The sequence below is a fragment of the Neopsephotus bourkii genome, unplaced genomic scaffold (genome assembly GCF_033783945.1).
Source record: "Neopsephotus bourkii isolate Nb327-2 ecotype Australia unplaced genomic scaffold, CSIRO-AGI_Nbou_v1 NB_1292, whole genome shotgun sequence".
In the NCBI taxonomy this organism is placed as follows: Eukaryota; Metazoa; Chordata; class Aves; order Psittaciformes; family Psittacidae; genus Neopsephotus; species Neopsephotus bourkii.
In genome coordinates, this window is record NW_026901776.1 from 3,551,392 (window position 1) to 3,565,688 (window position 14,297).

Here is a 14,297-nt window from a genome sequence, read left to right on the forward strand (position 1 = left end):
ACCTGGTCTCACTACTTTGTTCTTCATAAAGGATATATTAGGAAAATAAGATGATGTTAAATTTCTAGGCCTTCCAAAAATCTGGTGGGTTAAATAATTTTCTTTCCTCCCCTCCCTCTCTGCAACTCACTTCAGAACTTACCGACACAAAAGCTTCTGATTTTGTCTCGTTCAGCTGCAATGTCAGTTTATTTTGAGTATCATACACTCCATATAGTCTCTTAGACCAGCTTGGTGGTATTTTATTCTTGTATCTCAGTGAACTGTACAGGGCAAATATCCTTTGTAAATCCAGGACCAGGCAGCTACAGTTGTATACGATGAGGCCGAGTTCCTTCATCTGTGAAATTAAAAGTTCATATCATTAGCGATGTTTTGGCTGACGGATCTGTGAAAGCAGGCAGCAAGAACGTAAAAGTGTCTGAGAGGTTTCTTCCAGAAGCATGCCTTGAGCTCAGCAGTAGTACTGTCACAGTATCACAGTAGGTTAGAGATTGGAAGGGACCTCAAAAGATCATCTAGTCCAATCCCCCTGCCGGAGCAGGAACACCTAGATAAGGTTACACAGGAACGTGTCCAGGCGGGTTGAATGTCTCCAGGGAGATCCACAACCTCCTGGGCAGCCTGTTCCAGTGTTCGTCACCCTCACTGAGAAGAAGTTTCTTCTCAGGTTAGTGGAACCTCTTGTGCTCCAATTTGTATCCATTACCCCTTGTCCTTTCATTGTTTGCCATGAGAAGAGCCTGGCTCCATCCTGTGACACTCCCCTTTATATATTTATATACACTAATAAGGTCACCCCTCAATCTCCTCTTCTCCAAACTTAGAGACCCAGCTCCCTCAGTCTTTCCTCATAAGGGAGATGCTCCACTCCCTTAATCATCTTAGTTGCCCTGCGCTGGACTCTCTCCAGCAGGTCCCTGTCCTTTTTGAACTGAGGGCCCAGAACTGGACACAATATTCCAGATGAGGTCTCACCAGGGCAGAGTAGAGGGGAAGGAGGACCTCTCTCGACCTACTAACCACCCCCCTTCTAATACACCCCAGGATGCCATTGGCCTTCTTGGCCACAAGGGCACAGTGTCGACTACAAGAATATTCCTAATGACACTCTTTTAAAGGCAAACACAAAAGTTAAATCTTCAAAGTCAAGAGCAGGTAAAAACAGTAACAGGGTTTGTATGTTCAGTGCATGTCAGAACTGCATGTCCTGACAGAATAAATAAAACACAATTGGACTGAAGTTATTTCTCTGGTGAAGAAGGAGTATGATCCTCCAGCTTCAAATAAAAGAAACCTTGTATTTAATACTATCAGTTGCTAAAGTACTGTGCTACTAAATCCAGCATGATACAGTAAATACGGAACCCTGTTAGGACACAAAAAGGTTCTTAAGTTCCCCACTGCAATGGAATGGAATTGCTGTCTCACCTAAGGTACTCCAAATTTCTGGGTGTCAGTCTCTTCACATGTGAAAATGGAGATAATTATACTCTTCTCTCATGAAGAGTACTCTGTAACCATTAACATTTCCGCATATAAAGCATGAGGAAAAACAGCCCAAGTAAATACAGACATCATAGTACAATTAAATGCTTTAGCCTTCTGTGGACACAAGTTTCAATTCTCTATTTAAGTAAAACCGTGTCTCCTGGTCATCATAAATCTTGTGTTGGCAGAGATTTCATTAATTGCAACCCGAGTACTTAAGTTGTTGACAGAATTTCATTTATAAACATATTTTCTGACTTCTGTAATTAAAGTGTAACCACGTACACACTCTCCCTTCCTTTGCTTTATAGTAGCTCAGGAAGGCACTGCTTTGGGCACAAACGCTACTGACCTCTCGTTAGCTGCATTTCGCACTAGTTCTGCCATCTCCAAAAATAAAACGAGAAGAATATCTGCATGCATCTGGTGGAAAACAGTATGTAGGATAACTGTGTAACATGCTGGTTTCCTGCAAGCAAGCTGTCTTTGTAGCATGTCTCAGAAGTCTGCCTGGCATGATGAAAACAATAAGGGGAGTACAAACTCTCCAGCATGTTCATCCGTTGACATCAAAAAAATCCCCACTGGTTGTATTCCCTTAGATGTCCACAGTCACATGGAGTGGTTCCTGGTGGAGCGTAACTTTATGTAAAGTCTGTGTAAACTCAATCCCACTGATGTTATCTCTGAGCTTGTTCCTGTGCAATTCTCCCTGACTGCAGAGGAGAACTGCTCTGCAAGAGTGGGCAGAGCAAAGGATAGAACTGAATCTTCACTCTCTATGGTGGATTAGAGGAAACGACAAATCCCAATACTTCAGTGAGAAACTCGATGGGTTATCCCTTCTTCAAGGCCCCCACCTGGAAATGCCACATACATAAGAATATACAACTGAGCGATCTCATTCCCAAGTATTTACTGAATAGGGGCAACTACAGGCACATTACCTACTATTCTTACTGTCTAAATCAGAATATTTCTGTGAGCTTCTTTAATTCAGAAAAAAATATGGAATTCTTCCATTAGCCCACACAACCGGAAATTTGTGAATATTTGGAAAATACCACTTGCTGCACTGCAGCCTTTCATTTATGGATAAGCCAGTAAATTAATTTTTATGATAAATATGAATTACTCCAAACTATGCCCAACATCCTAGTCAAGCAGTCTATTTGGAGTAACATCTTTGGTTTTTCCCCTGTATGCTGTTATCTTTGACGACACTCCTGTATTCATTTCTAGGCTGTCCCTCTACTCTATGCACTGTTTGTCTCCAAACATTCTTAACTATACATTATCACTGTTTTCATTGTGCACTGCCAATACTGCTCGGTTAATTGCCAGGCATGCCATTGCAAAGGACTCACTAATAGTATTCTGTTACATCTATCTGCATAATGCAGTTTCATTCTCTTTTCAGTGCTGTTAGTTGATTCTGACATAATTATGTGGTTACAGTTTTCCTTTCATTTATCAGTCCCATTATTACTATTCCACTTTATCCTTTCCATTAGAAGCGGAGGTAAAATAGTGTCCTCGTAGCACAGCAGAAGCTGGCAGGATTGCATCTGCGTGAGCAGCTCTCCTTGGAGCAGGAGTGCTTGCAGCGGGTCCTCTCCCTATGAATTTAAGGATTGCCCTTCTGCCTGAGTGCTTCCTCATGTACAGAGAGGGAGGAAGCTGGGGCACTAGTGTTTTTTTTTTTTAAGAGCAGTTTTTATAGATCACCAGCTAGCCTGAGTATAAAACAAAGCACTAGCCGTGCCTTTCCCACAGACTCTCCCATGAACAGAAGCACACGGGGACCAGCCTATTTTGCGCAGCATCTTGATCCTTTCTGAGTGGGTGTCTGCAGGAGCCAAGCCAGTGCCCTGGCCGAGGTTATGCTCACATCGCAGACTGCAATGAGGCTATTACAGGAGATGTATTTACAGCACAGTAATGAACCCTGTGTTGTGTAGTGCACTTGGCTTCTCTGGCAGCAAGCACTGATCAAAGCTTTCCCTGCTTCTGAAGCCATGATAAGAGCTGTTCCCCAGATGGATTCCCTGGTACACGATAAAGACAGGGCTCAACAAAAACACAGTTATCCTCTTTACCCAGCTGCCTGTTTTCATTAAGCTTTTATGAACTTAAGTTCAAATTTGACTGAACCTGAAAAAGAGATTCACGTTTTTGCATGAGGGCAGACAGCAACTCCAATGCTTATCATGCTTCTTGGGAAACCAGCTGAGCACCTCATAACCATCTTGTTTTACGTATGCTACATCACCTTGAAATTAAAACAATACAAAGAGTGCACATGTGTATGCAATAAAACCCGAGGCATCTCCTTTCTTATAGAACAGCCCCAGTAGAGAGATGAAAAATACACAGTTTCAGAAGCATGTTCCACACTGAGCCTATTTTCACTCCCATTCTCTAAGGTGAGACGAGACTACTCTTTTTCCACTTAATCACAAAGCCTATCATCCTGGATGCACTGTGGAGAGAGGGCAGCAAGGATGTGCCAAGTGACAGATTTAGTATGAAGTGGTATTTCATTGAGATAAGGGGAAAGACTTTATCTGTGGTTCGAGAGCTGCTGGCATTGCACACTTTTTTTTTAAATAGTCTCAGAAGAGAAGCAAAAGACCCCACGTTTATACTGAAGTAACCAAAACATGAGTGTTGGCCCCTGGCTTGCTAACCTGCAGCTAAGCATCATCTCAGGTATCTGTTAAGACAAAATCTTACAGGGCAAAAGCTCTTAAGGCAAGGGAAGTATTTCTCCATCCTGGGTTTTAAAAGCAACTCAGACAGTAATGAAAACCTTAATGAAAAAATGAAGAACATGTCAAGAAATCAAAACCTTAATAAAACTAAGGAAGACAAATCTGAAATGAGAATAGGGAGTCACAAATTTGATTACCTTTAAAAGGAACTGAAACGTTTGGATGTTAAAGTCATAAAGCTGGTTGTGAGTGACATTTTCAGGGCATGTGCTGGGAGCTGGGGACAGGAATGCTTTCCTGGATAGAGAATTCAGTGTCCTGTCACGAGCAGGTTTCTTTCCCTCTTTGTTAAGAACCACCATGAGTCCTCAAGGAATACAAAACACAGGAGCTGGTTTTCTTTGTTCTTCCCATGCTATTTACATTCATGCAGAGCAACTCTTAAAGGCTACCAAGTCAGTGTTTGTCTTTCTTGCCCGTATGGGATCTCTTAAAGCACCAGAGAAGTGAATTACTATACAAGACTCAAGAAATGGTGGCTTATACCCACTGTAAAAATGATGATCTGACTACAGAAATCAGTTAAGTTATAAAAAGTAATAAATACAGCCTAGCTAAAAAAAAACAGTGCTTTTTATGACAAGAGGAAGAACTCCGTACTAGGCTGGACAAAGAGCAGGATTTCACTGACAGGAAATTTTGCCTGTTATTTTCCCTTGTACACTTGCAGGCATCATATATTAAATGAAAAAAACATGAACCTCAACAATACAGGTTCTGGACCAACAGTACTCTATGCTTCCTAACAAGCAGCAACAGCTTCCAAATACATTTGGATCATGGGTTAGACAGGGTGTACGATGTGTCCTTATCCTGCACTGTGCAGACAAGACAGTGCAGTTTATATTTACCTTGAGCTCCACTTTTAAGAGACAGTCTCCCACTGTGTAGGCAAGGTACTGTTTGACCTATATAAGAGTGGCACAATCTGGTTCACAGCCTGCAGTATCTGAGTTGCAGCAAACATAGCAGGAGGCTTAGAAAACTCCTTCATTTCTTTTAAAGGAAAAGTTTTTAGTGATTGCTCACACTCGAGCCCGATTCTGAAAAAGGCAGATCTCCTTGGGCATAAACTGCCATTTGCCCAAAAGCTCTGACCACCAGCAGGTGTTTGGTATCCATTGCCTGTCCTACAGAAACTCAAGATTAACTACAGTAGTCTATTACACATTAAATTCACAAAGTTTTTTGTGCATCTGCCATTTTCTGGTGTTTGAAAATGTATTCAGTTTTGCATTCAAGCTTGTGATTTTTTTAGTTTCCAAATGGAATGACGGCTAAACCAGAATCACATCAGGGTACAGTAACAGAGTAACAAAAAGCATCCTATACTGACAAATCAGTTACTAAGGTTTAAAAGGACCTAAGACATTCAGTAGCTTCCAAATAAAAGTAAGACACAGTGTATTCATTACCACCTTAAAGCAGACCACAGACAGTTACAGTGGTGAGCTCATCTCTTCATAAAATAGGTTCTGTTTGGTTAGCCTGCACTCAAAAAGTACATTCTTTTGCACTTGGTTATCAGTCTTACCTGACTCCTACCGCAAACCTCCCTTATGCTTTCATATGGTATCATTTAATGCTCAGTGAGTCTTTTTCAGTAGTATATAGTGTCATCTTAAGGCTGCCTTCTGTGCAGCTATTCTTTAATTTCACCAAAACCTGCTGAGCAGATACACGTGCCAGTCCCACGCCAGGCGCAGGTAACAGCCATGCAGCAGCCTGTGGTGGAGCGACCATCACGAAAGGCGAGACAAAGACATTTGAGAAAGGCAAAAGTGTTTCTCTGTGCAGTATTGTTTGATGTGCCTGTTGTAGCAGACTTTGGGCTACAGGAGTAGTGCTCATCACAAATTCAGTAAGTGTAACAGACCCCATTCAGACAACTGTCATTCCGATGTAAACTAAAAAAGGCAGCCTGATGCTGAAGAGGCTAAGGCTGCAACACTGCCTGGCTCTTCTCTCACAAAACCTGTACAGGTAGTGAAGTCCACCAAGACAGCAAAACCATGTACATGAGCTAATACTTCACTAGGAACTGCAACCTACCCTTGTGCATCCTGAGCTAAAATCCTTGGTCCATGCTTGGCTAGTAATACAGAGCAGAGGCTTCACAGCATTGTTATGTTAAAATCAAAAGAAATTCAATGAAATCCAAATGCAGCACAGTTCTGCTTCTGCTCCGAGTTCCAATTTTTCTTTCCATGTTGGTAAGAACATGGAAGCTACACTAGTGTTAGGAAATACTAAATAGAAGAGATTAATACAAATGGTAAAGCACTGTATTCTCAGGAAGTTAGTAAAACTCTGTCTAGGTTAAAGTATCTGAGAGTGAATAAATGCTGTATTTAAATTACCATCACCTTTGCATGTCAAAAATCATCTAGGGCACAATAAATGGTCTTGATTCCTTATTAGTTTGAAAACCAGAAACTGCTTTTGAAGAAAGCTTAAGAATTGCTTAAAGAATGCAAACAGATTAAATTTAGAGATCAGCTGCTTCATTGTAACTATTGCTCCTATTTTCTATAGGCACTTACTGAATAAATGGTATTATGATATTCCTATATTCAACTCTCAACCATTCTCCAGTGAATCAGTTTGCGAGTCCTGCACAGGGATATTACTTGTGCCTGGCCTATGGCCCTCCCCATGCTTGAGTGGGTTTTATGTTGTCTAAGGCCAAAGGTTAATTTTCCGTCACCTTGGATTTAAGTGATTTGAAAATAATTGGCAGGCAGAATTTCTACTGAACTAGAAAAAAGCCCCTTCCATTTGACAGCAGAATGCAGTCTCAACCTGAGCAGGGTACTCAAACCCATCGCTGAAAATGGAAAACTGTCATGCAAGTTGCTGTGCTGCAAATAAAGCTGAGCATATGACCAAGAAGAGGTGATGCATTCAATAGAGAGTGCACCCAGCACTGGCACCGAGTGTCAGCAGAAAACCATGACGTGCTCTCAGTGCAGGAAAGGAAGGGACGTGAGTGAACTGACTGTACCCCATTGGAGCTGATAGAGTACATGTGAATTGGCAGCCACTAGCAGTCCACTGGTCTTTAATTCTCACCTTTAGAAAGTACCTGTGATAGATTTGGATCTGTGGTTCTTGCAGAATAGAAATCTCAGGGAAACTACAACTTCATACGTTATTTTTACCTTTATTACCTAATGGCAAAAAGTTGCCATGCTAAGGCACAGGAGATATTTTAGGAACTGATAATTTTTGCGTCCCGTTCCTTTTTCTGATGGACCACAGGTCAAGAACATAAAATTGCACAGTGATGCTCTGCTAATTCCCACTTCATCTTACGTTCACTAGATAGTCCTACAATTACTTTGCATAGCACCCTGATCTTAAGAAAAACACACTGAAATAAAATGAGGCTCAGCACTTCATTTCTGGTGAAAGGTACTGCCACCGAGGTGCAAAGCAAGCTAGACGCCCAGGCAGAACAGGGTCTTGTTTTAAAATGGTCTGGGTTAAAATGAACTTTGTGAGGAGGAGGCAGCAATTCGGAAAAACAAATTCCTGTGTCCTCAACATGCTAGGAAAAAACTCATCGTGATTTTTCCTTTCTGCCATCTGCTCTATTGATACGGAAAACTGGGCAAAAATAAATCTGCTTGTACAGATGATACAAATACAATTTGTTTAAACTATGGAACTCTCTGTGATGATATTCACATAGAACCTAACACGGAACTGAGGGGGCAAATTTGTGCTTTCTTACTATTGTAAGAAAGTATGTGCTACTAAAGCTCACTAACAAACCAAGCCCAAAACATTGCTGCTTGTCAGAGCAAGCCAGAAGGCAGAACTGAATCACTTAAAATTCCTTGCTATGTAGTCTATCAGCATAATTAATATCACTTGGCATAATCACAGCCTAATTTATAATTTTCAAATGACTTTTCGTTTACAGTTTCATTACCCCCTCAAAGCAAGCACAAGTATCTCTTTAGGGGAAATGCAAGCTTGCAACTGCAAGGAACATTTTTCCAGGATCATGTTTGATTTATTTCTTGTTTTACTGCACGAAATCTAATTAATGGGGATTCTAATTTGATTCCATTTCTCTTTTGAAATGCAGGTTTTGTTCCTTATATCAAAGAAAAGTGCAGGCTGGGAAGAAAAGGACCACATTGGGCTGGCCTCCATCTCACTGCTGGCAAGCTGCATCACAGTTCAGCACTAGTGTCATTCATATGACATTAAACAAGTGGAACTGTAAAAAAATTAGAAGGTGAAGTGAAAGATCCTGCTAGCTTCTGGAAAAGCCTGCACTCTCCTTTACCATGAACACAGGCGTACCTCCCACTGCCTTTCTCCATCTTCCCTGCATCGGAGCCTGTCCTGTCAGCCCTTATCTTGCATTCTCCTCACACAGCTGGAAATCACAGCACAAGCTTAGTATTCGTTCTCATTCTGTGCAATGCTGCGAGGGGTAGCCTCTGTACATCATCTGCCGTACAAGACAGAGAGGAGTGCAAAGGACTGACCTCAGAATAAGGGCAATATTGATGTCTAAACGTTTCTCTCAAAGTGCAGTTTCTTTGGGGCTTTCAGATGTGTGGGCTTCAGGGAAATGCAGCAGCATGTAATAGGCTAATTAGATGTATTATTTATAATATTAGCACACAGAAGGCACATCCCTTCCTTTTGCAAACTGAAGGGATTGGTGGCAGGCCTGCTGCGGACACAAACTGGGACAATGACATTGCATATGAATTACCACTGTTCAGCCTTGCCAGAGTACCTGATCAGAATTAGAACCCTCTTCTCCTGATGTAAGCAGAGGACCAAAGGTTCTAATTAAATTTTGACTGAGCCTTCATTAAATTCAGTGTACAAGACCTTGAGGTAAGCTAGGAATCCAAGCAGTTTAGACAGGTAAGGTAGCAAAACAGTACACAGGCAGCCCCAAGACAATGGCTAGCCTGTATGAAAATCTGTTTCAGAAACCCATACTAGCTCTTTGTCCTACCCTTCTGAGTAACCACCTTAGATATTTGTGCTGTTTCTGGCTGCTTCGACATGGAAGCAGTATCTCCTGTAAAGACGTGGTCCTGATGTATGCTCCTAGGAAGAAAACATGGAATTAAATTAATACATCATATTCATGCTTCCTGATCCTAACAGTAAAATTGGGGACACATGGATTCATGCTTCCGTAATTCCCTCTTTCTGCTAAAGCACTATGTTGCACATAAAAGTAAAGATATTTGGGTCATCTGAAAAGCCTCTTTGTACTTGGTGAAGTACTACTATTATTACAAATAGTACTAATGAATGCTATAGCTTTATCATGGGGAAAAGGAATATTAATCTGTTTATTGCATCAGGTCATGACCTGGGTGTTTTCTCCTTCCTCAGATAATGGCAGATGCTGCCTGTGTGGATATAAAAATTGTTTATAACTAAATAATGTGTAGCACTCTTTGTGCAAGAAACAGAAGTATTGTGTGCCAAAGATGTCAGAGATTTAATAAAAGTCAGCACAACACTTACGTAAGTTAACACTGAACAGAACAAAGAAAAAAAAAAACAAAACCCACACAAAACAAGCGTGAGACAACTTTAAGGCTTGATGCCATTGCCATCTGCAGTGTTGGGTAGTAATCACTTTATAGGAAAAGGAAATAAATATCTGAAAATATAGATGAAAACAGGTTGCTCCAATTCAGCATTAACACTTCCAGTCTGGAAACTAGAAGATCAAATTTATTTCTCACTATTTCTGTTCAAGCTGAGTTCTTTGTTACAGCACATACAGAGTTGAAAGTAATAAAATGTAAGTCCCAAAGATGATAAAAGATGTTTTCCATACATAGAAGCAGAACATATATCATGAGACTGTAGTTTATGTTCATCGTGTGTATATATATATATGGCATGTGCAGGTTCTGCACCTATGCTGAAGAGCTACTTACAAACTTATTTGCTACTCAATCACAGCAATCCACCATATCATTAAATTTGACAGAAATGCCTAATAAGTCATTATACCGATTAGAAAAACTTGATTGTCCAGTACAGGAATTCTAGACCTGACATTTCTGTTTGCACACACTGCCTGACCAAAACACCTGCCACTGAGTAGTTCCAGGCCAACATCAAGAACTGCACTGTTCTGGTGACTGCCATTTACTTGACAAAGCTGTAAGGTGACTGCACAGTGACTTCCAAGCTTGTCCTCGTTGCTTATGACAACGTCAAAATCTGAAAAGGTTTAGCGGTACCATTAATTCTGCATATTCATATGGAAGGAATGCTTTGTCAGAATCTGTTTTGTTCTGCCTGATGACTTATGGATATAGAAAGATGAGCTTTCATACTGAGATGCAGAACCATTATTCTTTTTGTATAATGGCTGAAGTGATTGTCCTTCCTTGCCCTGACTCATGGGAGATTTATGGCATGGTATTTCAGCCCGATTTACTGCATGTCTTTTTCACAGGACAATACTAAACCCAGTTTTCCATGAAAGGATTCAACTGCTGAAGTGGGAGGTGACTGTGCTGCTGCATTTGGGAGCCTTTTGGAGTTGAGGCAGTTCTGATGAAGATATTTATCCAGAAGGGAACGATCATCTGTGCAATATCAAAGTGCTTGCGCGTGGGTGGAACCACATATTGGGAATACTCTTTCATGACTATTTTAATGTTGTTATTTTAATTGTTTAGTTGAACAAGACTGATCTGATGGGGTATGCTAATAACTAAATCCCTCTGAGAGGAACCTGCCTCCATTCATTAACATCACTGACCAAGATTAGTTGCCAGCAAGTTCTTACGGGAGATGACAGAATAGAATGTGATGCATTAGCACTCCCTCAGACATTCAGCTGGGTTTTAAAGAACAAGTTCTCTTTCAGGACAACCTAAATCATGTTTTGAGAAAGTGGTGGATTTGCTACCTGCCTTACATCCATGTAAGCTTCACAATTATTTTAAGGCTGCCACCAGCTGTTGAGCCAAATGCTGGAACCCCTGGATCAGGCTGTATGGCCTGTATTGTTATCTAGGACAAACAAAATGATTTATGTTGGACTCCATAATCTTACGCATCTTTTCCAACCTAAGTGAACCTCTGATTGTAGAAGGCCACACTGGTCTTAAGAACTCTGACTGACTCTACAGGCTTGTCCACCCCCTAGCTGCTGAGCTTGAGCAGTAGGCTCTGGCACAGAAGTGCAGCTCAGACCCTTTTGCCCCATCCACGCAATCTGGCTTGGACTTGAGAACAGCAGTGGGCAGGACAGAGCAGTGCAAACAGGCCAGGTTCTGCTGCCCCACTTTGTGCAGGGTGTCTGCAAGTAAAGAGACCATAAAACCATTCCAGTGCAGCACCTGCGCTAATACACATTGCAGTCTCAGCATGTCTTGCTCTTTCAGTGCTTCTTAATGAACACAACACAAATGAAACCACAGGACTTGAGTGCAATTGGTTGGAGGATCTATAAATTCAAATTAAGCCCTTTTGCTTTACTGATCGTTGCAGACAGGCCTTAAAGAGGAGTGCCTGGAAACCATTCTCATCACTGTGACCAGTGCCCTTTATTTATTTATTTATTTATCTATCTATCTATCTATTTATTTTTCAGGGCAAGACCACTGCCCTGTGCACTATTTATGATGCACTTCCTCTTCCCAAACACATTTTTCACATTTTAATGGCTTAACTCTGAGGCTACTGAGTTTTATCTCTGGGCCGCTCATGCAAGCGTATCTCACCAGTGCTGTCTGTTCACCACACTGTCTGCTTGCTTGCTTCAAGATATCAGCAGGGGTCTTTAGAGCTTTCTCCAGTTTTGCACACATGTGCATGGATGATTTTCTTGCCTCTGCATGGTGCCGTACAGTGTGTGTTCTGCCACCAAATTCCTGTATGCCTCTCATTTCCTAAGGAAGTCTAATACCCATCCAAAACTCATTATCCTGATATTCACTCATATTATTTGTCAAGTATATCTGAGGGACCACTCATAAAACAGTACCAGACACACTCCCTTTGTAACACCTTCTATGACTCTTAATTATTTTAAGATGTGTTGATGGCATAGCAAATATTAAAAAGTAAATGATTGCAAGGTTAGTTTTACTGGAGAAAGAACCTTCTCTTTTCATTTGGATAAGGAGATCCAACTATCTGACTATCCCATACTGCTCTGAAAAGAACGGCTTGTCTGGTCAAACTGGATATTCCATCATTTTGCTCTGCATGTTTATTATTTATTGATTTACATTTTGTTATCGATTACTGCATCAGTAAACTTGTTCCAGAGAACGTTCACAGCAACTGAATTTAAAAAAAAAATTGAAGAGGAGGAAATAGATCTGTAATTTCAGAGGTCGGAGACCTGAGGACACTCCTACAGTCAGCAGAAATCAAAAATATCCAGGAAGCTGTACTCTGCTCTCTCTTACACTAAATACAAACACATAACATGGATGATGCATGTGAGAATGGAGCACAGCAGTGGGAGAAGTATGATAAACAGGAATAGCTTCCTAGCACCTTGGAGCTGGGAATCAGCTCTGCATCTAGAGTAACTAGCCAGGGCTGGGGAGGCATAAGAAGTCTTTTTGGCTCCAAGCTCAAGGAGAATATGCAGCCCTATGCTGGTTTCAATCGCAAAAACAGAAGCCCACAGGAACAGGGGAGAACCAGGAGCTCTACCAGCCAGCTACAGAAGTACATGCAGAACACAAGCAGAGCAGCCACATTACCCGTGTTCATGTCAGCTTTAACCAGCACTCTGTTAGCAGTGCACAGCAATGCTAGCAAGAGACAAACAGTCCATTTGCTTAATTTGAGATTCATTTGTAAATACTGGATGGTCAGGTAATAATTTCAAGCAGAGAAAGCCTAATGGAGAGTACTGACTGCCCTGATTTACTGGATGTAACTGAGAAAAAGTGGCCTGTCTCAGTTGGAGAATAAACCACAACATCCAGCAGTACAAACTTTACACCATGATAAATGCATACTGAGAGTTATGCATATTTTCAAGAGCAATGTATCTCCCCATCTCTGCCATCCCCTCAAAAAGATGAAAGAAAAAGGAAAAGCTGCTATTTTGGAGATGGGTAAGAGTCATCAAACTGCTCCACATTTGATCAAAGCTGGGGACCCTCACCAAAAGCTTTTAGTGAAAAATTTCAGCCTGTCTTTTGAAAGGCAAGCTGTAATAGCACCACAGCTGAGTTTTGACAATACAAATAGCTTTCTATGCAGCAGGAAATAAAAAGACATAAAAGGTACTGAATTATCACTACAACTGTAATATTTACTGAGACCTGTTTTCTTTACATCTTGACTCATTCACCTGTGCTTGCAACCAGGTTGCACTTTTATGCTATCTTTATAATATTAGCTAATTCTGGAAATAATCTCATTGAAATAAATCACTGAAATAAAGCAGCATAAGCCTTTTTGAGGATTGGATCACATAGCTACCAATATGTCAGAACTTTTTAGAAGCAGATATTCTCTGTTGTATGCAAGATATATTTAACACAGAAATATGAATTTAGACATACTGGTATTATATTGTGTTTACTTTCAGTTGAACATTTACCCATCTGAGCTTGATTGAGCCTTGGTGGATGACTAAGCTGAAAGAGCCTTGTTTCGTGTTACAGGACACTTGAGACTGTGCTCAATTTACTAACAGCGATGCGATACTGAACACCACTGGGACAGTAAGAAAATTAAACAAATAATTAGAAGAAAATGGCAAGGATTTACAATGGTCTAAAGTGCCCATTAGGGACGTAACTAATGTTGTTCACACTAGAACAGCATTATATCAAATGGAAACACTCATCTAACTTTTGCTTGAGTGAAAAGATGCAATTCCACTAACTGTCAAAATATCTTATTTCTAAAGGACCAGATGCGCTATTGCGTAACTTCAAGAGACTCATTTAGATAAAAGTTCAAAAAATGACTGACTGATTATAGCATGCTTTTTAATCTGAGTTCTGTAAAGATAGGATGCAACTGTCATTAACAGGAATTGCA

At 40.8% G+C, this 14,297-nt stretch overlaps 1 protein-coding gene and 1 long non-coding RNA gene across 12 annotated transcripts in view; one reads left to right on the forward strand and one right to left on the reverse strand.

The window, feature by feature from the left end:
• LOC133218899 (uncharacterized) overlaps nucleotides 1-14,297 on the forward strand; it is a 38,753-nt gene that overhangs the window by 23,897 nt on the left and 559 nt on the right. Inside the window, exon 3 of one of the 2 annotated variants that reach the window (XR_009727297.1) lies at nucleotides 10,729-10,890. This is a non-coding gene — a long non-coding RNA (uncharacterized LOC133218899). Of the gene's footprint in view, nucleotides 1-10,728; nucleotides 11,840-14,297 lie in introns of those variants that run through there. The other variant, XR_009727296.1, reaches the window with a different exon arrangement.
• PLD5 (phospholipase D family member 5) overlaps nucleotides 1-14,297 on the reverse strand; it is a 164,745-nt gene that overhangs the window by 13,443 nt on the left and 137,005 nt on the right. For all 10 annotated transcript variants that reach the window (XM_061365751.1, XM_061365760.1, XM_061365755.1 and 7 more), the window contains one exon: nucleotides 143-340. In XM_061365751.1, coding sequence (XP_061221735.1) covers nucleotides 143-340 — 198 coding nt within the window. The remainder of the gene's footprint in view (nucleotides 1-142; nucleotides 341-14,297) is intronic.